Source organism: Carcharodon carcharias, chromosome 5 (assembly GCF_017639515.1).
Source record: "Carcharodon carcharias isolate sCarCar2 chromosome 5, sCarCar2.pri, whole genome shotgun sequence".
NCBI classification, from domain to species: Eukaryota; Metazoa; Chordata; class Chondrichthyes; order Lamniformes; family Lamnidae; genus Carcharodon; species Carcharodon carcharias.
The window spans coordinates 35476411-35500440 of NC_054471.1; the positions used below are offsets into that span (position 1 = coordinate 35476411).

Here is a 24030-nt window from a genome sequence, read left to right on the forward strand (position 1 = left end):
GCAGAGAGCTTCAGAACACTAATCCAAATATTTTTTCTGTCTCTGTCTTTGCCACATTGTGCAGCATCTGAATGACTGGAACTCCCAGAATCCAGACTGTCTTCTGCTTGTAATTAAAGAACTGGTGCAGCAGTACCACAAATACCAATGTGATCGACTCCACGAGAGCTCACGCCTTATGTTTGAATATACAGCCCTACAGGAGGGGCCTGAATTTGGAGACAACATGGAAATCTATGCAGGAAGAAAGAATAACTGGGTAAATTTGTTGTTTAATAGGTACTAAAAGAGCGACTAGTATGAATAATTTTTGATTTTAATAGTAACTTCAGGTATAAAGAGGGCTTCTGTATATTACAAAAACAGAAACAGAAATACCTGGAAAAACTCAGCAGGTCTGGCAGCATCGGCGGAGAAGAGCACAGTTGACGTTTCGAGTCCCCATGACCCCTCAACAGAACTAAGTAAAAATAGGAAAAGGGTGAAATATGAGCTTATATTTCACCCCTTTCCTATTTTTACTTAGTTCTGTTGAGGGGTCATGGGGACTCGAAATGTCAACTGTGCTCTTCTCCGCCGATGCTGCCAGACCTGCTGAGTTTTTCCAGGTATTTCTGTTTCTGTTTTTGTTATGGATTTCCAGCATCTGCAGTTTTTTGTTTTTACCAATCATTAGCCTAGAGCTCTTTATGTCTATGTCTTCTCCATCTCAGAGTCCTGATTCATTTTGATGACTTTTTTAATGTGAAACCTGTACTCATCAAGGTGAAAGATCGTGACTGGATCTTGCTGAAACGGGACATGTCATGGTATGGCCCATTAGTTACACTTTTTCCTGCATCCTTCAGCTCATCATAACTTGTTGGAAGTGCAAGCTGATAACAGTGTTAGAAGGAAAACAAACATCTGGGATCTTAGTGAACAGTGGAACTAACAATGTATCTCCTTAACCAGTGAGAATGTAAGAAATAGGAGCAGGAGAAGACAATCTGCTGTGCCATTCAATACAATCATGTCTGATCTTGGGCTTCAACTCCACTTTCCTGCCCGCTCCCCATACCGCCTGATTTCTTGAGAGACCAAAAATCTGGCTATTCTAGCCTTAACTATGTTCAATGATGGTGCATCCATAACCCTCTGGTGTCGAGAATTCCAGAGATTCACAACCCTTTGAGTGAAGAAATATTTCCTCATCCTAAATGCTCGGCCCCTTATTCTGAAATTATGCTCCTTTGTTCTAGGTTTAAGGATTGAGAAAGAAATAGGCATTGAAGAAGGACCGGGTAAAGACAGAAATGAAGAGCAGGAAAGAAATTAAATTAAAAGGGTGAAAGGTCAGAAAGGGAAAGTAAGAAAAATAAATTAAAATTTAATATTTTTAAAATCTCTAGCAATTATTTATTACATACAGAAATGAGATTGAACACCTTAAATTGTTCCCATCTGGGCCTGTGAGGTTGCTCTGCATTGTGTTAACTGTTATCACATCGTTAAAAGGGTACTTGCTCTCTTAATTACAAGACCTAACTCTCTGCAGTAAGTTTAATGGGCAAATAATGTGTAAATCAAGCAAGTTCTTAATAACAGGGAGGCTAAGGGTGAGATGCATCTGTTCAAAGCAAGTAGCAGCTGTGCAGCATAAATGGAACGGTGAGTTCTGGAGATACACAACTTGCATCGTATGTCCCAATCCCATAAACTTGCTGACTAATTTGCACATTAACATTATTAACACACCATTATTTTCCCAACAGTATCTGGCCCATTAGTGGCCTAACATAGTTTGACACAGGGTACAATAGAGAGAATATTACTTTAACAGTCGGACTGAGAAGACTAACTCCTGCTACACCAGCATGCTTTTTTTTTCATTTACCACACAAGCTGTCCTATGCATGTCTGAATGAGATTGTCAAGTAAAGAATATAAACAGAAATGCTGGAAACTCTCGGCAGGGCAGGCAGCTTCTGGGGATAGCAAAACAGATTTAGTATTTCAGATCTGTGACCTTTTGTCAGAACTGGAAATTGTTACAGATGTAACGAGTTTTAAGCAAGTACGGAGCCTTTGAAAGGGGGTGGTGGAGGGGAAGAAAGCATAGAAAGCTATGTCTTTGATAAGGTGGAAGGCAGGGAGCGATTAAATAACAAAATGGGATGATGGTGCACAGCAAAGGGGGTTAGTAACAGGACAAATTCAACTGACTGAGACTGCTGAAACACATTATCTTAAAGCCCTTGTTCATCCCACTGACTGACTAACCAAAGAACTTATTTCTGTTTAAAAACACCAGTCCACAAAGTTCTGCATTAAATTTGCATATCAAAGGTGTCTGTACATATTTCTTTTACCGTAACAGTAATGTACAATAATATTAGATTTTCAATTCTAATTAATATAAAGAAATTAAGAACTTGCTATATAACACTATTCACATCCTCAGGATGGCCCAAAGCACTTCACAGCAAATTAATTAATTTTGAAGTATAGGCGCTGTTGTATTCTAGGGAAAAACTGCAGTCAATTGCACATGGCAATGTTTCATAAGAGCAGTGAAATAGTTGAGCAGATTATCTATTTAAATTGTTGACTGAGGGATAGATTTTGGCCTGGTCACTAGGAGATCTTCGTTGTGAAACAGCAAGCAATAAACAAAAGCTGAACGTTGAAACAAAATAAATTATAATTCCTGAATATTACTATTTCACCCATATTTGATCCTGAAGGGTGATCTGTTGCTGACACAGGAAAATACTGTCACATGGGCATACCTAATAATAACGCAAACACTAAAAAGAAACACACTGAGGTTTTGTTGTTTACAACATGTGTCTCAGCTGGGATTTACATGCCATTTTTGTAAAACAGAGTTTAGCATTTGAAAGTATTTTTGATAAGGTGCATCAGACATGGTCAAGGGTACAACAGTTTTGCCAGGCCTTCTGTGATACTTCAATACCAAATAAACCATCAGTGTCCAGATGTAAATATTTTAGTGTGTGTTATACTTACGTATGGGAATGGGCAGGGCAGCAGAGAAGATTCCCTTTTCGATCTGAAAAGGCCCATGAGCTTCTCACCTTTAGCGTTTGAAGCAGGAACAGAAGATGCATTGATCAAACGAGAGTTGTTTCTCCACTACTTGATCACGGGGGAAGAATGACATTCAAATATGTGGTGTGCGACTTCCCCTTTCTTACCACTCTTAGAGTAAAGAGGTTTCTCCTGAATTCCATATTAGATTTCTTGTTGATTATCTTTACTTTAGTTATGCTGTTCCTCATGAGGCAACATTCTCTCTGTATTCACTCTTATGAAAATTGTTCATAACTTTAAAGACCTATTAGGTCACCCCTCAACCTTTTTTCAAGAGAAAAAGAGACCCAGCCTGTCCATCCTTTTTTGATATGTATACCCTTGCATTTCTGATATCATCCTTGTAACTCTTCACTGCTTCTCAGCACCCTCTCCATTTCCTCTACCTTCTTATTAAAATATGGTGACCAGAACTGCACATGGCACTCAAAGTATGGTCTAAGTAAAATTTGACACAGTTTTAACTATAACTTCCCTACATTTCAATTCTATATTACAGGTTTTTAAGAGTGGTTGTGTCCTTCATTTTACACTTATGTGCTCTGTGGCAATTAGGGTGTGACACTTCTAACAATAAAAGTCTCATCACAGTGAGACCTACAGGGGTCATAGGTATTGCAAAAAAATTTGTACACTTGCAGTATCCTAAAAATGGAAGTTACCATAAGTTTGCCACATATGCAGAATTAATGATGTTTTAGTCAGGCAATTTATTTGGATTGCCTTGCATTTGTTACTGTGAAAAGAGTAAACAGTTTGGTAATTTTTCTGCATACTAAGGAAAATATGAAAACTATTTAGTTTCCAAATATTTCCTCAGTAAACTTGTCATCTTTTTAGTACAATGCAAATAAGAGAGAAAAAAAATCCTCAGCTCTTCATTATTCTATGCTTAATCGTATTATCTAATTTATAGTCTCCTTCAGCTGAGGGAATACTGCATTGTCCATAACAGTCACTGCATTTAAAATTAATTTTAAGTAAAGTGTTTTGATATATTTCTAAGATACATGATAGGCAATGTACAAGTTTTACATGCTGTGTCAGAGAAGTTTTGTTTAAGCCTGTTTAGATTTATAGTCTTGGAGAAGTAAAAAATTTCCAGAAAAAAAATAACATGCTACTTCCTTTTGTTCAGGCTCTTGGCAAATACCAAATTACTTCCTTTGTTGAGTTGCCAACAACATAATGTTCTTTGAAAATTATAAAATATGTTTCTGCTCATAAATGTTTCAAATTGCCTATAAGTCTTCTGAAACTGTGGCATGCACTTTTTCACATCCCATTGTGTTTCCTTTGAACTATATGTTCCCTTATAGATTTTTCATAAAACGAAGTCACTAATAGAAAAAGGAAATGGATAAATTCAAAAGCAGTTCAGAGCAATAAACAACAGGATTATACTACAGTGTGACTAGTAGCTACACAAATCACATAAATAGAAACTTTTTAGTAGAAGATTTATTAACAATAATGTATATATAAAATATATAAATAAATATTTTTATATATATACACACACACAACTTCTCCATCCAACCTCCAAGGCAGTATTTGGGAATCGCCCAATGATCTATCCTTGAACTCTCACCTCTTCCTTATCTACACACTACCCCATGATGACATAATCCTTGAGTATGGAGTCAGCTTCCCTATTTACGCTGCTGATGCTCAGTTCTACTTCTCTGCCATCTTGCTGTGCTGCTCCAATATGCCTATAATGTCATACTGCTTATCTGGATTTCATTGTTGATTTCCTATGGGCAAATATTGTTAAGACCAAAACTATTATCTTCAGCCCTGTTCACAAAACTCCCTTCCAAACATCTCTGCCTCCCTAACTCTCTCCTTATTAATGTTCACCTCATTAACCAAAATTTTTGTCACGCTTCCTAATATCCATCTTTAGCTGTAGGTCTTTTTTTCTCATGAAATATTCACAAAGTGCCATGAGATGTTTTCTCTACATTAAAGGTGCTTCTTTCTTGATGCAACTTAAAAAGCACAAATCTTTCTCAGAATTTATGAGCAACGCTTATAATGTACAGAATTCCTTTTACCTACTCCCTGTTAAAATATCTTCGGATGATAAGATACCTAAAGAGTTACCGGCTTCCAACCTATCTGACCAAGAGAAGGTGTGTGTGGTGGAGCTGGGAGAAAGCAGTATAGCTGCCACTCAATGACTCCTCAAAAATCTCACCTTGCATTAGTTGATAGCACTCTTCCCTCTGCTTGAGTAGGCTATGGATTCAAACCCCATTCTCAGACTTGAACATGTAATGTAAGTTAACAATGAATGCGATGCAGTACTAAAGAACTTGCCTTTTGGATGAAATATTAAAAACAAAATCACAGGGAACTCTGAAAGAAAAGGAGGGAGATCTTCTGTCCCTTGGCCAACATTCCTGTGAATTAACACCAACTAAATGGATTATTTAAAATCTGTTATTAAAAGAGCCTTTTTTGGTGTTTAGAAGAGTAGTGACAGCAAAAGTCCATCTGGTCCATGACACCAATGCAGCTTCACCTACATACAGCATTATCCCCATCCCAACTACCCGCCCCTTACCATCACACAATTTCATAGAAGAGACTAGAAAAGAGTAAAAGCCTTAAAGTATTTACCTAAATTGACCAATAAAATTCCACTCTGAAACTGAAAACCAACCGGACATGCTGCAGGATACCACAGTGACTGATGTTGCTAGGACTTTCTAAGCACCTCTGTATCATAACTCAACATTATTTCCACTCACAAGAGCCCTCCATCTCCCTTTTGAATTGTTGCAGTAAACCCATGCTCATGGCATGTACTCTCAACCTATTCTTGAAGTCAGCAACTCTGCGGAAAGTGCTTCCTAGTTTCTAACCTTGGCTTTTGTAACTTACACTGATGGTCCTAGTTCACCCCTGCTTTGCTTGCTCAAATAACCTATCCAGTTTGGTTGGAATCTACTCATTTTGTTATTTTAAAGATCTCAATCATATCCTTTTGAAGTCTACCCATGGTAAAAGGATCTAACAGTAAGCATCTGAGTCTGTCCTGACAACCAAGAGTCTTTAAGCTATGTAAGGGGCGATGGCATAGAGGTATTGTCGCTGAGCTAGTAATCCAGAGACCCAGGGTAATGCTCTGGGAACCCGGGTTCAAATTTCCAAAAAAAAAATAATGACCATGTAACCATTGTCAATTGTTGTAAAAACCCATCTGGTTCACTAATGTCCTTTAGGGAAGAAAATCTGCTGTCCCTACATGTGACTCCAGACCCACAGCAATGTGGTTGACTCTTAAATGCCCTCTGAAATGGCCTAGCAAACCACTCAGTTGTATCAAACCGCTACAAAATCTCAAAAAAGGATGGAAACTGGACGGACCACTCAGCATCGACCTAGGTACCAGAAACGACACTGGCAAACTCAGTCTGGTCAACCCTGAAAAATCCTCCTCACGAACAGTTGGGGGCTAGTGCCATAATTTGGAGAGCTATCTCACAGATTAGTCAAGCAACAGCCTGACATAGTCATCCTCACGGAATCATATTATACAGTTAATGCCCCAAACATCACCATCACCATCCCTGTCCTGTCTCACCGGCAGGGCAGACCCAGCAGAGGTGGTGGCACAGGGGCATATAGTCGAGAGGGAGTTGCCCTGGGAGTCCTCAACATCGACTCTGGACCCCATGAGGTCTCATGGCATCAGGACAAACATGGGCAAGGAAACCTGCTGATTACCACAGACTGCCCTACCTCGGCTGATGAATCTGTGCTCCTTCATGTTGAACACCACTTGGAGAACACACTGAGGGTAGCAAGGGTGCAGAACGTACTCTGGGTGGGGGACTTCAATGCCCATCACCAAGAGTGGCTCAGTAGCACCACTACTAACTGAGTTGGCTGAATCCTAAAGGACATAGCTGCTAGACTTGGTCTGCAGCAGGTGATGAGAGAACCAACAAGAGGGAAAAACATACTTGACCTCATCCTCACCAACCTGCCTGCTGTAGATGCAACTGTCCAAGACAGTATCTGTAGGAGTGACCACCGCACAGTCATTGTGGACACAAAGTCCCGCCTTCACATTGAGGGTACCCTCCATCGTGTTGCATGGCACTATCACCATGCTAAATGGGATAGATTTCAAACAGATCTAGCAACTTGAGACTGGGCATCCATGAGGCACTGTGGGCCATCAGCAGCAGCAGAATTGTATTCGAACATAACCAGTAAATTCATGGCCAGGTATATCCCCCAGTCTACCATTACCATCAAGCAAGGGGATCGACTCTGGCTCAATGAAGAGTGCAGGAGGGCATGCCAGGAGCAGCACTAGGCTTACCTAAAAATGAGATGTCAACTTGGTGAAGCTATAACACAGCACTACTGCCAAACAGCATAAGCAGCAAGTGATAGATAGAGCTAAGTGACCCCACAACCAACAGATCAGATCCAAACTCTGCAGTCCTGCCACATCCAGTCGTGAATGGTGGTGGTCACTTAAACAACTCACTGGAAGAGGAGGCTCCATAAATATCCCTATTCTCAATGATTGGTGAGCCCACCACATCAGTGCAAAAGATAAGGCTGAAGTATTTGCTACAGTCTTCAGCCAGAAGTGCCGAATGGCTGATCCATCTCGGCCTCCTTTGGAGGTCCCCAGCCTCACAGATGCCAGTCTTCAGTCAATTCGATTCACTCCATGTGATATTAAGACTTGGCTGAAAGCACTGGATATTGCAAAGGCTATGGGCCCTGACAATATACCAACCATAGCACTGAAGACTTGTGCTCCAAAACTTGCCGCTCTCCTAGCTAAGCTGTTCAAGTACAGCTACAGCACTGGCATCTACCTGGCAATGTGGAAAATTGCCCAGGTATGTCCTGTACACAAAAAGCAAGACAAATCCAACCCAGCCTGTTACCGCCCCACCAGTCTACTCTCAACCATCAGTAAAGTAATGGAAAGGGTCATCAACAATGCTATCGAGTGGCACTCGCTTAGCAATAACCTGCTCACTAACGCCCAGTTTGTGTTCCGCCATGGCCACTCAGCTCCTGACCTTGTTACAACCTTGGTTCAAACATGGACAAAAGAGCTGAACTCCCAAGGTGAGGTGAGAGTGACTGCCCTTGACATCAAGGCCACATTTGACTGAGCGTGGCATCAAGGAGCCCTAGCAAAACTGGAGTCAGTGGAATCAAGGGGAAAGCTCTCCGCTGGTTGGAGTTATACAAAGGAAGATGGTTGTGGTTTTTGGAGGCCAGTCATCTCAGCTCCAGGACATCACTGCAGGAGTTTCACAGGGTAGTATCCTCGGCCCAACCATCTTCAGCTGTTTCATCAATGACCTTGTTTCCACCATAAGATCAGGAGTGGGGATGTTCACTGATGATTGCACAATGTTCAGCAGCATTTGTGACTCCTCAGATACTGAAGCAATCCATGTCCAAATGCAGCAAGACCTGAACAATATCGAGGCTTGGACTGAGAAATGCCAAGTAACATTCGCACTGCACAGGTGCCAGGCAATGATCATCTCCAACAAGAGCACCTTCCAAACCCATGATCGCTACCATGTAGAAGGACAGCAGACAGGTGGGAACACCACCACCTGGAAGTTCCCCTCCAAGCCACTCATCATCCTGACTCAGAAATATATCTCCATTCCTTCACTGTCGCTGGGTCAAAATCATGGAACTCCCTTCCTAACAGTACTATGGGTGTACTTACACCACATGGATTGCAGCGGTTCAAAAAGGCAGCTCACCACCACCTTCTCAAGGGTAACTAGGGATGGGCAATAAATTCTGGCCTAGCCAGCAAATCCCATATCCTGTGAATGAATGAAAGGGCACAACATTCTTGAACTGTATTCAAGAGAACTATTTTAGCCAGCATGTAACAAACCCAATGAGAGGGGGTGCAATTCTAGGTTTAGTCTTAGGAAATGAAGCTGGGCAAGTGGATGAAGTTGCAGTGGGTGACCATTTTGGAAATAATGACCATAATAGATTTAGCATAATTATGGAAAGGGATAAAGATGGAATATGAGTAAAAGTTCTAAATTGGGGAAAGACTAATTTTACGACGCTGAGAGATGACCTGGTCAAAGTGGACTGGTTACAGCTACTTGAAGGAAAATCAGTAGGAAGTATTCAAAAATAAGATTCTATGGACACAGTGTGGCCATGTCCCCACAAAAATAAAGGGTGGTACTGCCAAATCTAGAGCCCCCTTGTTATCTAGAAGCATACAGGGCAAGATGAAGCAGCAAAAGAAACCTATGATGGTCACAAAAGAAAATACATTGGAAAACTTAGAGGAGTATAGTAAATGAAGTGGTGAGCTAAAGAAGGAAATCAGGAAAGCAAAGAGAGGAAATGAAACAATATTGGCGGGTAAAATCAAGGAAAACCCAAAGATATTTTATCACGACAATAAGAGCATAAAGATAACTAAGGAAAGGATAGGGCCTATCAGGGACGTACAAGGTAACTTGTGTGTTGATGCAGAAGACGTGGGCAGGGTTTTCAATGAGTACTTTGTCTCTGCACCCACAAAGGAGAGGGATGATGCAGACATTCTAGTTATTGAGGAAGAGTGTGAAATATTAGTTACAATAAGCATACTGAGAGAAGTCACACTCGAGGGACTGGCATCCTTGAAGGTGGATAAATCACCAGGGCATGATGGATTATATCCCAAACTGTTAAAATAAGCCAAGGAAGAAATAGATGCCCTGAAGATCATTTTTCAATCTTCTCCGGATACAGGTGAGGGAAGTGAGGATTGAAGGTCTGTTAATGTTGTACCATTGTTTAAAAAAGGGTGCAAGGGATAGGCCAATAATTGTAGGCTGGTCAGTGTGACTTTGGTGGTGGGCCAATTATTAGAATTAATTTTGAGAGCCAGAATAAACTGTCACTTAGAAAGAAAAGGATTAATCTGGGATAGTCAGCATGGTTTTGTTAAGAGAAATTTATGTCTTACTAACTTGATTGAATCTTTTCAGGAAGTAACAAGGAGGTAGTGCAATGGATGCAGTCCACATGAACTTTAGTAAGGCATTTGACAAGGTCCCACATGGCAGACTGGCCAGAAAAGTAAAAGCTCATGGGATACAAGGGAATGTGTCGAGTTGGATCCAGGAAGCGAAGGGTAATGATCAACAGATGTTTTTACGAATGGAAAGCGTTTCCAGTGGTGCTCCACAGGGCTCAGTGTTGGGTCCATTGCTGTTTATGGTTATATTAATGATTTGGACTTAAATGTGGGAGGCATGATTGGGAAATTTGCAGATGACACAAAAATCGGCTGCGTAGTTGATAGTGAAGAGGATAGCCTTGGACTCAAATGATATCAATGGTTTGGTCGAGTGAGCTGAAAAATGGCAGATGGAATTCAATCCAGGGAAATGTGCAGTAATGCATTTTGGGAGGGCAAACAAAGCAAGGGAATACACAATAAACGGGAGGGTATTGAAAGGGGTAGAAGAAGTGAGAGACCCTGAAGTGCATGTCTACAGGTCCCTGAAGGTGGCAGACAGGTGGATAAGGTGGTAAAGAAGACATATGGAATGCTTTCCTTTATTGCAAGAGGTGTAGAATACACAAGCAGGGATGTATTACTGGAACTGTATAAAACGCTGGTTAGGCCACAGCTGGAGTTTTGCGTACAGTTCTGGTCATGACATTACAGAAAGTACATAATTGCCCTGAAGAGATTTACAAGAGTGTTGCCAGGACTGAAAAATTGCAGCTACGATGAAAGATGGGTTGGCTAGCGTTATTTTCCTTAAAACAGAGGAGGCTGAGGGGTGACTTGATTGAGGTGCACAGAATTATGGGACCTAGATAGGGTAGACAGAGAGGGCTTGTTTCCCCTAGCTGAGAGGTCAATTACCACAGGGCACAGATTTAAGGTGATTGGTAGAAGAATTAGAAGAGAGATCAGGAAAAACTTTTTCACCCAAAGTGGGTAGGTGTCTGGAATTCGCTGGCCGGGTTGGTGTTGAGGCACAAACCCTCAACTCATTGAAAACGTACCTGGGCCAGTACCTGAAGTGCTGTAACCTGCAAGGAGTTGGATCAGGATGAGTACAGCCTTGTGCTATAAGCCTCAGTCAGGGTACTGTCAGGCTGTCTGCTTATAAGTAGACTAGAGCCCAGCCGAATACTAATTTAATGGCTGAAATCATTGAGCTGTGTAAACCCTGAACAACCCAACTGCAATGTGTAAGGATATCTGCAGCATGTTGCATGTGTACTATAGCCGTGGCCCCTTTATATTTTGATCCTTCTTGCCTTTTCACATTCCTTTGTGAGGGGCAAATGATCAATCATACCAAATCAAAATTTTGCCCAAATTCTAATGGATTCTAGTAAGAATGTGCACCACGAGTTAAAGTGCCCAAATCCATCAGTTACCATTTGAGCCTTCTGAGTATGTCTCAGTGGAACCTTGATCTCCATGTCCTAAACTAGTAATTGTTAGGATGCCCCATCAATCGGCCCAAAAGTGTAGTAGTCAACCATTCCTACAAGTCCTCAGACTATAGCGTTTTTTTTTTCCAAGGTTATTTTTCATCTGTGTCATTACATCGGGCTGTCGAAATGGTGCTGCTCCAATTCTATTTCGAGACAAGCTTCCAACCTGCTCATGTTAATGTCCGAAATGTCCTTCCTATTGCTCTTGAAGCTCATCATTTGCAAGTTTCCCTCCCTCTAATAACTCTCCTGCCTCTTGCTTGAACCCTGGAGCCCATTGTCATTGTCGTCAATATGCCCCGCCCACCCCCACGCCCCCAGAACTGTTTTCTGTGGATATCCCCATGCCCCTTGTTGACTCCCCCCTCCCCCCACATTGAGACCATCAACTACCATTCTCTTACTGACGAGTTCCTCATTTATGGGTTGAAGATGCCTCTCCTAGTAATGCCACCTGCAACCTAGTGCCAAGCCACCAACCCCCAGGACCTAAATGTGTGAGGCTCTGACCATGCCCTGTGCACCATGCTGTACACGAATGATACTGTACAGACAGGCCCTCCCGTCTCACTGGACTAGGACCAAGACATGGGTGCCAGGCATAGTCCATGTTAAAAAGCATGCAGAGAGCTGAGGGGAGTTCATTTTAAATAGCACGCGGAGAGCGAGGGGAGTTCATTTGGCAAACCTTATAACTAGGGATGTATAGAGGGCTTTAAAGTATGTGGAGGGGAGGAGGGTTCTGGAGAGGGAATACGTAGGCTTACAAAGCAAAAGGATATGGCAGCTTTGAAGGGCAGCTACTTAGGTAATGATACCCAGAGTGTGACAGGAAGGGACATAGTGTACAAACATAAATAAACAGCAGCAAATAGGGTCAAAGGGGGAAAAATGGTAAAAAGGCAAAATTAATGGGTCTTTACTTAAACACATGCAGTATTCAGAACAAAATAAATGAATTAATAGCACAAATAGAGGTAAATGGGTATGATATTACAGCCATTACAAAGACATGGTTACAAGGAGATCAAAGCTGGGAACTAAAGATTCAGGGGTATGTGACCTTTTGAAAGGATAGGCAGGAAGAGAAGGATGGTGGGATAGCTTTGTTAGTATGGGATGGGTTAAGTACGATAGCAAGAAATGATCTTGGATCAGAAGATGTAGAATCCATATGAGTGGAGGTAAGAAATAATCAGGGGAATAAGACACTGGTGGGAGTAGTCTATAGGCCCCCTAACAGTTGCTATAGTGTAGGACAGAGAATAAATCAGGAGATAATGGGAGCATGTAAAAAAGGCAGTACTTTAATCATGGGTGACTTTCATGTAGATTAGGAAAATCAAATTGGTAGAGGAAGCCACGAGCACGAATTTTTACAGTGTATTTGGGACAGTTTCCGAGAACAATATGTTGTGGATCCAACCAGGGATCAGGCTATTTTGGATCTGGTTATGTGTAATGTGGCAGGTTTAACAAATTACCTCAGAGTAACAGATCCCCCAGGAAACAGTGACCATAACATGGTAGAATTTGGCATTCAGCTTGAGAGTGAGAAACTTGGGTCGGGAACAACTGTGCTAAACTTAAACAAGGGTAATTACAAAGAAATGAGGGCAGAGTTGGCTGGAGTGGACTGGGAAAGGAGTTCAGCAGAAAAGACGGTTGTTGAACAATGGCAGACACTTAAGAAAATAATTCATGACTCACATCAAAGATATACCCCAGTGAGCAGGAAGGATAGTTGGAAGGGCGTAAACCAACCATAGTTAACCAAGGAAGTTAAGGATAATATCAAATTGAAAGAAAAAACGTTAACTGTGGCAAAGATTCGTGGTAAGCCAGAGGATTGGGAACATTTTAAAAACCAACAAAAGATGACCAAAAAAACAAAGAAGCCGGAGGGAGAAAATAAACTTTGAAGGTAAACTAGCAAGCAATATAAAAACGGACAATAAGAGCTTATTTAAATATATGAAAAGGAAGAGAGAGGCCAAAGTGATCATAGGCCCCTTAGAGAATGAGGCTGGGGAAGTAATAATGGGGAACCAGGAAATAGCAGAGGTGTTGACTAAATACTTTGCATCAGCCTTCATGGTAGAAGACACAAACAGCATTCCAAAAATACTGAATAATCAAGGGGTAAAAGAGGGGAATGAAATAAATACAATAACTATCACTAGAGAAAAAGTATTAGGGAAACTGATGGGGCTAAAGGCCGATAAGTCCCCTGGACCTGAGGGTTGTGTACTAGGATATTACAGGAAGTAGCCAAAGAGATAGTGGATGCAATGGCGGTAATCTTCCAAGAATCCTTAGATTCTGGAAAGGTCCCAGAGGATTGGAAAACTGCCAATGCAACATCCTTATTCAAAAAGGGAGGAAGACAAAAAAACAAGTAACTATAGGCCAGTTAGCTTAACATCTGTCATTGGGAAAATGTTAGAGTCTACTATAAAGGATGTAATAACAGCAATTAGAAATGAATAATATAATCAAGCAGAGTCAGCATAGCTATATTAAGAAAAAATCATGCCTGACAAATTTATTAGAATTCTTTGAGGAGGTAACGAGCAGGATAGATAAAGGGGGACCATTAGATGTAATATATTTGGATTTCCAAAAGGTGTTCAATAAAAGGTAAGAGCCCATGGTGTTGGGGGTAGTATATTAGCATGGATAGAGGATTGGCTAACTAATAGAAGACAGAGTTACGATAAGGGGGGCATTTTCATGATGACAACCTGCAACAAGTGGAGTGCCACAGGGATCAGTGCTGAGGCCACAATTATTTACAATATATGTTAATGACTTGGACGAGGGAACTGAATGTACTATCATCAAGTTTGCAAATGACACAAAAATAGGTGGGAAGGCAAGTGGTGAGGATGATACAAAGAGGGATATAGACAGGTTAAGTGAGTGGGTGAAAACTTGGCAGATGGAATATAATGTGGGAAAATGTGAGGTTATGCACTTTGGCAGGAAGAATAGAGGAGCTGAATATTATTTAAATGGAGAAAGACTGCAGAAGGCTGCATCGCAGAGGGATTTGGGGGCCCTCGTGAATGAATCACAAAAACGTAGCATACGAGTTCAGCAGGTAATAGGGAAGGCAAATGGAATGTTCGTCTTTATTTCAAAGGGAATGGAGTATAAAAATAGGGAGGCCTTGCTAAAACTATACAAGGTACTAGTTAGATCACACCTAGAATACTGTGAACTGTTTTGGCCCCCATATATAAGGAAAGATATACTAGCATTGGAGTCAGTCCAGAAAAGGTTCACTCAGTTGATCCTGGGTATGGAGGGATTTTCTTATGAGGAGAGGTTGAGTAGGTTGTGCCTTTACTCACTGGAATTTAGAAGAATGAGAGGCAATCTTGTTGAAACATATAAGATTCTTAAGGGGCTTGACAGGGTGGATGCTGAGAGGCTGTTTCCCCTTGTGGGAGAGTCTAGAACCAGAGTGCATAATCTCAGAGTAAGGGGTCACCCACTTAAGACAGAGATGAGGAGGAATTTCTTCTCTCAGAGGGTGGTGAATCTGTGGAATTCTTTACCGCAGAGGGCTGTAGAGGCTGGGTCATTAAGTTTATTCAAGGTTGAGATAGACAGTTTTTAATCAGCAAGGGAATCGAGGGTTATGGGGAAAAGGCAGGAAAGAAGCGTTAAGGATTATCAGATCAGCCGTGATCTCATTGAATGGTGGAACAGACTTGTTGGGCCGAATGGCCTACTTCTGCTCCTATGCCTTATGGTAGCATGTTCGTGCTACCATAAAGGCAGGATTGCCTTTAAATTCTGTCCTCGACAATGTGGTGCGCACTGTCTCAGGACTACCTTTAAATTCTGCTCTCGACAATATGCTGCGCACATCCCCAGGATTGCCTTTAAATCATAGCCCTGACACTGTTTTACACACTGCCTCAGGATTGACTCTCACTTATCCTTGACTCTTCCTTTAATCCCGCGCGCTCCCCCCCACCAACCCTCAGTCATGTCTCGCTGTCCACCCCTTCATTCCCAGGCTGCAGTCACCAGCACCCTTCCCCCCCAACCCCCAGTCAAGTTCCTGCCTTCCACCCCTTTCCTTGCCTCTGTCTGATTATGCCCCCCAATCAAGTGCCTGCCTTCTACTCCTCCTTTGCCTCTATCCAGTTAGCCCCCCCACCGTCAAGCTTCTGCCTTTCACCCTTGCCTTCCCGTTGGTCTTGTCTGAACAGCCTTGGCACTGAGTCAGAGCTGCCCCAATTGCAGTGAACAAACCTCAAAGTCACGAATGAAGTGCAGGTCACTGGGTGCACACCACTTACATCTGTTAGTAAATCAGACCGGCCTAATTATCCGCTGGCAGAGCAATTAGATTTGGAGTGCGAATGTAATTCCGACAAACTGGGCTTTTAATGAGCATTCATGAGATGCAAATGCAGTTCCTGACATGGAGCAGCATGAAACTTGAACTGCCATGAAAGTTGGGAGGGGAATTCTCCAACTTATTTTCCTGTCAACGGAACACTGACTTTTGCCATCACGCCAAATTTTGTGTCCCTGCCCGCCATGATTCCCGCTGTTGGCGGGAGCGGAATTTCCCACCCAATCTCTGTATCTACCCTGTAAAGCTGCTTCAGAATCTTATACCTTTCAATTAGATCACTTTTCACTCTTTGGAAGAAGTTTAGTAGAATTTCAGTCCAATTTACTCAGCTTCTCATCATAGCACATAACCCTCTCATCCCAGGAATCAATCTAGCGAACCTTGGCTGTACTGCCTCTGAAGCATGTATATCTTTCCTTAGATATGGAGACCAAAACTGTGTTGAGTATCCCAAGTCTCACCAAAGCTCTATACAACTGTAGCAAGATTCCTTTATTCTTGAATTCCAATCCCCTTGCATTAAAAAACAACATACCATTTGCCTTTGTAATTGCTTGCTGTACCACCATGCTCAGGTTCTGTCCTCCTGTGCAAGCACACCTGAGTCTCTCCGAACGTCAACATTTAGAAGTTTCACGCCTTTAAAAAAAATCTGCTTTTCTATTCTTACAACCAAAGCGAATAACCTCACACAGTTGCCTACTCACTCAACCTGCATATACCTATTTGCAGCCTCTTTCTGTCCTCCTCACTGCTAACGTTCCCACCTAACTTTGTATCATCAGCAAATCTAGACGTTATACTCAGTCCCCTCATTTAAGTTATTAATAGACTGTAAATAGCTGAGAAACAAGTACTGATCCTTGCAGTAGTCCACTGTTAACTGCCAACCAACCCGAAAATATCCAGTTTATTCCTGTTGTCTGTTTTTCTCCATGAATAAGTCCTCAATCCATGCTGGTTTATTACCCCCAATACCATGAATCCTCATTTTATGTAATAACCTCCTATGTGACTTCTAATTAAATGCTTTTTGAAAATTCACATACACTACATCCACTGGTTCCTCCTTATCCATCTTAACAGTTGCATCCTCAAAAACCTCTAACAGATTTGTCAAACATTATTTCCCTCTCTTAAATCCATGTTGACTCTGCCTAGTCATATAATTTTCTAAGTACTCTGTTACCACAATACCTAATAATTGAATCTAGCATTTTGCCTATGACTGAGATGAGGCTAACTGGACTGGCCTATAGTTAGTTCACCATTTTCTCTCTTTCTCCTTTCTTAAATTATTGGGTTATGTTTGCTACCTTCCAACCCTTGGGAATTGTTCCAGAGTCTAAGGAATTCTGGAAAATCAAAGCAATGCATCCATTATCTCTGTATCTACCTCTTTTAAACCTTAGGATGCATATCATCAGGTTCAGGAAATTTGTTGCCATTTAGCCCTATTATTTCACCAGTAGTATTTCCTTATCCTGACTTCTTTAAGCTCTTCGTTCTCACTCGATTCTGTATTTCCCCATTACTTCCAGAATGTTTTTTCTGTCTTCAGCAGATAGATACAAAGTAATATCTGTATTATCCCCTCATCTCCATTGTAATTTCAGTTCTCTGCCTCAAAAGGCCCCCCCCCCGTTTACTGCCACTGATCTCTTATTTACATACTTACAGAAAAGTTAACAATCTGTTTTTATGTCTCTTGCTAGTCTGCTCTCTTGTTCTCCTCTCTCTTTCCATATCAATTCTTAGTCATCCTTTTCTGAATTCTAAAATTCTCCCAATCCTCAGGTTTATTCCCCTTTTTTTTAGCAACATTGTAAGCTTTTCCCTTTCATTCTAATAATATCTTTAACTCTTGTTAGCCATATTTGGAGCAATTTTTAGTGGCATTTTTGTGCCTTAAAATGTGTTTTTGGTGCAAATAATTTATTAATCGAGCTCTTGCTTGTCTATTGCCATATCTTTTAATGTTAGTTTCCCAGTCTACCATAGCTCTGGATTTAACTAAATCATTTTCAGACTCAATATAAATTTCTATATTATGGCATTCTTCCGTTGAGGCCCCCTTACTACAAGATTTTTAATTAACCCTTTCTCATTGCACTAGATCCAAAATAGCTTGCAACTCGATGGTGTTTGTGTTGGGGTTTACACTGACACTCAATAGGGTTTGCATTAGGGTTTACACTGACATTCGATGGGGTTTTTGTTAGGGATTACACTGACAATCGATGGGTTTGTGTTAGGGTTTACACTGACAATTGATGGCGTTTGTGTTAGCGTTTACATTGACACTAGATAGGGTTTGTGTTGGGTTTGTGTTCCTTGATATACTGGTCTAGAAAACTATCTTGTTTACATCCCATGAACTCATTCTGCGTGGTATCATTGCAAATTGGTTTGTTCGGTCTATATGAAATGAAAGTCCCCCCCATGGTTGCAGTATTATCTTTGTCTCCTGTATCTCTAATTTCCTGATTTATATTCCGCCCTACATTACAACTGTTGTTAGGGGCCTATAAATAAGTCCCACCCGTGTTTTCTGCCACTTAACTGCATAGATGGTGTTCCCAGTCAGTGTAATTATATAAATCTCATATTTAAATATAACTGCTGTCATCAAAGGATATGCAACATCTGTCCACTAAACTACAACATATTTCTATATAGCTGCTCTCAGAATGGAAAGCATTGGGGAGCTAATTTTCATGCTGTTCCAGCCACCCTACCCTCCCCACTCTCAGCCCCTCCAAATAAGTTTGCTTTTCTTGCTGACTGCATTAATTCAGAATTTGAGTCCCTCTTAAATTATAGACAGAAACTCCTGGAACTATGTGTCTGGTCAATAATCATCCATAAAAGTTAGAGATGGGTATGTGATGTTTCAAGACTTTCAGCAAATACCTGATCCGTCCTGAACCTAGAATGTCTACCCGGACAAAGATGAATTTCTTGTTTAATTCTTGTATCAGTTCAATTGAGTTGTTCCAAAATTTCTATTTCATCTGTTTCAAAATGTCACTTGTCACTTCTGATGAAAACGTGGAACACAGCTGAATCCTACATACAAAATGGAAAATTTTTTGCCTCGACCAGAGTTACTTCCTAGTTTTACATTTAATTGCAGAATTTTGTGCACAAATTGGCTGAAGCAAAGGTTTGGGAGCTTTGTCAGAAAATGCCTGACCTATGCCAAATCTAGGATGCCTGTATTGTCATGAATGATAAGTTTAAACCTAAATGATTTCCTTTGCTTTAATGAATAGACTCATTTCAACAAATTCAGACACTCTGGATTTAACTAATCTGATCAACAAAACTTGAAAGAGCATACTGTCCAAATTTCTGAGAGACTAATGCTATGAAGTAAGTTTAGGTTTGTAATTGTTCTATTTTACCACGCTGGCCTGAATTTTCCCAGAATTCCACTAAGTGCAATAGCAGCTGGGTAAAATGGAGTCCTACCCGCCGATGAAAATGGCAGGTTTTCACACTGTATCTTCCTGAGCCTGCCTTACAGTCAGCAGGCTACCTCCACCTCTGCTGTACACATCCGGGGAGCACCAAGACGTAGCAGCAGGGTTAGGAAAGTTAGGTAACAGTAGTTGCACAGCCAGGCCACGGGTGTTGATCACTTGTAAATACTGTTCACCATTGTCAGTACACTCCTAAGAATGTCACCCTGCCTGTGGCTCCTTGTTCTGATGAGCAGTGTTCTTGTCACTCAGATGTGAAACCTTTCTGCACAAGATAAAAGGCAGGTGCCTCAGTCCAGGGCCTCTTCTCTGTGCGGCCTTCAGACCACAGTAATGGTTCAGCCTCACACTCCTTGGAACATTACTGATGCCTGCACCTCGGCAGTGCTGGTCATTGCTGCCAGTATGTAGTGGGCAGGCGCCACAGAGTTCTCTCATACTCTCTGTGTGCTCTCAGCACTTTTAAGGTAGGGCTGGCCCCCATCACACCCTCATCTGCGACCAGTGATGCTGTGCACCAGCTCCTTAAGGGCTGAGGTGCTGAAGGGGGACACAGCTTCGGATGCATCTAAAGTTTCATGGCTGCGTCTCTGAGATGGCCCTGATCATGGAGCTTAAGCCTTCGGCCAGACAGGGGTCCGACATTCTCAGAGGCTATGTGAAGATCTATGGTGTGTCCTCACTGCATGTTGTCATCATCCTCTTGCGATCGAGCAACTATTAGGGCCTCCACTGCATCTCTATGACAGGAGCATCCACACAGAGGGTATTGGTGCTGCAATAAGCCAGCCTGGAGTCAAACATTCACAACTGCGAAGTGAGCATCTATGGGGACACCTCACCGCATGTCGTCATCATCCTCCACAAATCTAGGGGTCTCCCGAGTGCGCCTGCCTCGTCTAGCCAGTGGGACAGCCTCATCTCTTGTCATCGCCATCACCAAGGACCCCCTCACCCTCATGCCTGTTGGTGTCCTCCTCCTTAGAGGAGACGTGCAGCTCCTCCATCTCCTCCTCAGCCAGCTCCTCACCCCATTGCAGCGCCTAGCTGTAAGGGCTCAGCAGACGATGACGATGCATGACACCCTCTCCGGACTGTATTGCAGGACTCCATCAGACCGGTCTAGGCACCGGAACCGCATCTTCAGCATCCCAATGGTCTGCTCCACAAAGTTGCGAGCTGCTGTATGAGCCTCATTATAGCGCTGCACTGCTGCCATCTGAGGCCGCCACACAGGTGTCATCAGCCCCGGCCTCTGCAGGTAGCCCTTGTCCCCTCGGAGCCAACCCCATACCCTTTGTGGACCCTGGAAGACTGCAGAGACCTGCGAGTGACTCAGGATGCAGGCACCGTGCACACTTCCTGGAAACCTTGCGCATATCTTCGGGATGTGTTTCTGGTGTTCACATACCAGCAACATGTTCAGTGAGTGGAAGCCCTTGTGGTTGATGAAGTTCACTGATTGTAGTGATGGAGACCTGAGCACCACATGAGCGCAGTCAATCGCACCCTGCACCTGTAGGAATCCTGAATCAGAGCGAATCCAATGGCCCTTGCATCCTGGCTGTCCCAGTCCCAGACGAAATGTAAACAAAGTTGTGTACCATGGAGAAGATGGCATCCATGACCTCATGGATGCATTTGTGGGTGGTGGATTGTGAAATCCCACAGATGCCACCTGTGGAGCCCTGAAAGGAGCCACTGGCGTAGAAATTGAGTGCCGCAGTCACTTTTACAGCCATTGGCAGTGGATGCCCTCCATGTCCCCTTGGCGCCAAGTCCTGCAGTAAGTGGCAGATGTGAGCTACCAGGTCCCTAGACATGTGCAGTCATCGGCAACAGTAGTTCTCAGTCATCTGCAGGAATGGAAGGCGGGGTCTATAGACCCTGGGTGTGGCTAGGCACCAATCAGCCACAGCTCGCTGTCACTCCTGGGCAGAGTGTGTGGGAGCCCCTGCTGCCCCTTCTTCATGAGGTTGCTGCTCCTGCCTTTGGGCGGCCAGGTGCCTCAGTTGCTCTCTCCTCTGACTCCTACAGTCTCTGTAGGCCATCGGGCATACAGCTAGGTCACCAGGATCCATGCTCTTGACGTGGTCCTCCTGCAGCATGAAAGAGAGAGAGAAACATGGTTATCATGGCTGTACTTAGCACCTTTCCTGGCCCTGTGTGACCGCCCCTTAACGCTTACCAGAGAGTGCTGGTCACCCCTCGGATGGCCAGAGATGAATGTGTTGCATGGCTGCCCTGTCAACCTGACATGGGGAACACTGGTCAAAACCAGGATGCTGAGATTTCAAGGGGATGTGAGTGCCTTCAGCAGTGACTGCAACATGGCCAGCATTGGCGAGGAGGTTGCACAATTTGTGCAGTCCAACTGCTCTGTGGCCCAATAAAGTGGTGGCGGAATCGAAGACTGTGTGGGGGGGAGGCATGGAGCGCTTGGTGGCCCTTTGGTGCCTCCGCATTGCTTGCATGGGCAGGCAGGCTATGAGCCTGACCCCAATCGTATCACTGTGACTGTGCCAGACCTGTCTTAGTTGCAGAGATATGGTCAGTTTATACAAGTGTCCCTAATGCATGGCCACTTCCCTCGCTTACCCTGCCCCCCACCTTGATTGGCTGTGCGCGGGATGCAGCGCTAGGGCAACACTTGACCCGCCTGCTCAGCAGTCACCTCCGAGGCTAGCCAGCATTTGCCCCCAGACACCCTCACCCCTCAGCAGTCACCTCCGAGGCTGGCCAGCACTTGCGCCCAGACACCTCCCCTCATCAGTCACCTGCAGGGCCCCAGGCATCAGTTTCTGCCGCCCCCGGCGCTCCTGAGTCCTGTAAACAACGGGCAAGCTATGGAGATGGCAGCTGCTCACTCACCTCAGTTTCCCCAAAGTGAAGGCCGCAAAATGCACTTCGCCTGCGTGCTGTTATGAAACACATCGGCGTGCTTTCCCGCTGACGTGGACGGGTGATACAGCGGGGTTCCAAGTGCCTGGCGGCATGGACTTTTAATTAATTAATTATATGCTAATGTATTACAATTAGCTCCCCACCGACCAGTGGTGGGAAACATGGCCAACCATTGGCAGGCTGAGCGAAGGATTGCGACCTGCCTTCACGCCGTCGTGAAGTGGATCCCGCCATATTTTCCGCACACGCCACCTATCATGCCTGCCATTAGCGGGCTTAGAAAATTCCGCCCAGGAGGACCACGTCATGGGGAATGGGAATAATGCATCAAATTCCAAGGCAGAAGCAATAGTTCAAATTATTCCAAACCCATTTAAGAATAAAATCAGGTCATCCTATGAAATAATTGCTTCTGACATGTCTTATTTGAAGAATGGTGGTGATGGAGTCAAAGGTACAAGGTCTTGCTTGTATAAATAGGTAAACAATTATCTGACTATCTAATATTAGAACAGTCTGACACTTCTATTCAATAACTCAACACTTTTACTTGTACCAAGTTTGTGATAAAGTGATAACCCAGTACCCTGTTCAGAATTGTGGTAACACAGCACATTTGTTAGTCAGTTGGACACTCATTTGCAGAAACCCAGAAAAAATAGAGACTGTTTCAGTAATTCCCTTTGCAAGTGTGTTTCTACACTGCTGTACCTAATTTTTTTCTATAATTTGAACATTTTGTTACATTCTGCTGTACTGTGTGATCTGAAAACACTAATAAATTTATTCCTATGAAAAATGTCAAAGTATTGTAAGTCATTAATTCATATTGTCAAAGCCATTTCAAATTGCTACCTATTGTAGTTATGCTTCCTTACAATGAATAGAGAAATTACTATCGGATGAGTGGAGGAACCCAGCAATAACTTGCTTTTGTATAACAACTATAAAGTAGTAACTGCCCCAAAATTTTGCAAAAGAGAAATTAGGCAATGTTCAAGGTGAATAAGGCATGGGTTTAAAGCTCAGCTTGGGGTCAAATAAGCTGCAGAGATTGTGCACTGTGATTCATGCAAGTGATCAGCCAAGGAATGGAATCCAAGGTTCAGAATGCAATTTTTGGTCAGAGCAAATCAAGGTAGCTATGGTGGTATAGGTTGAGGCAGGACACCAGGACTTTCTTAGAAAGTTATTTATTCATATCTGCGATATGGCTTTGAATCCAGCCTACTGAAGAGAAGTGGAGAATTATAACTTTTGTTTGAAAAAAGGTATGTGCACCTTGAAGAGGAGTTTAAATACAACAGAGTCAACTTGATTGTGTTAAGCATAATTAGTGATGTCTCAGGTATTGGATTCCAGTTTCTGAAACCAACTGTCCATTTAGATGTAGAATGTTGCTTAGTGCTATGATGTGGCAGATGATGTGTGCCAGGCGGACCAAATCCGCAGGGGAAACTTGGTCACCCTATCACAACAGTTTCACAATTTGTATTTATTATGAGAAGATGTGTGCATTGAATTCAGAAGTATTGAGTCCACTAAGACCTTTATAGATTTTAAAAATGAAATTAAAATATTTCTTAGTAAAATAAAAGATTTCAAGGACATACATAAGACTATTACTTAGTGCTATAACAACTCATAAAATCCCTAATTATCCTGACTTCCAGTTAC

General features: G+C 42.7%; 1 protein-coding gene across 5 annotated transcripts in view; it reads left to right on the top strand.

Moving 5' to 3' along the window:
- The window catches only part of babam2 (BRISC and BRCA1 A complex member 2), a 199180-nt gene that overhangs the window by 63516 nt on the left and 111634 nt on the right, over positions 1–24030 (top strand). For 4 of the 5 annotated variants that reach the window (XM_041188715.1, XM_041188713.1, XM_041188716.1 and 1 more), the window contains exon 5: positions 65–259. The exons of the other annotated variant lie outside the window; for it this stretch is intronic. In XM_041188715.1, the coding sequence (XP_041044649.1) occupies positions 65–259 (195 nt within the window). The remainder of the gene's footprint in view (positions 1–64; positions 260–24030) is intronic. 5 annotated transcript variants of the gene reach the window in all.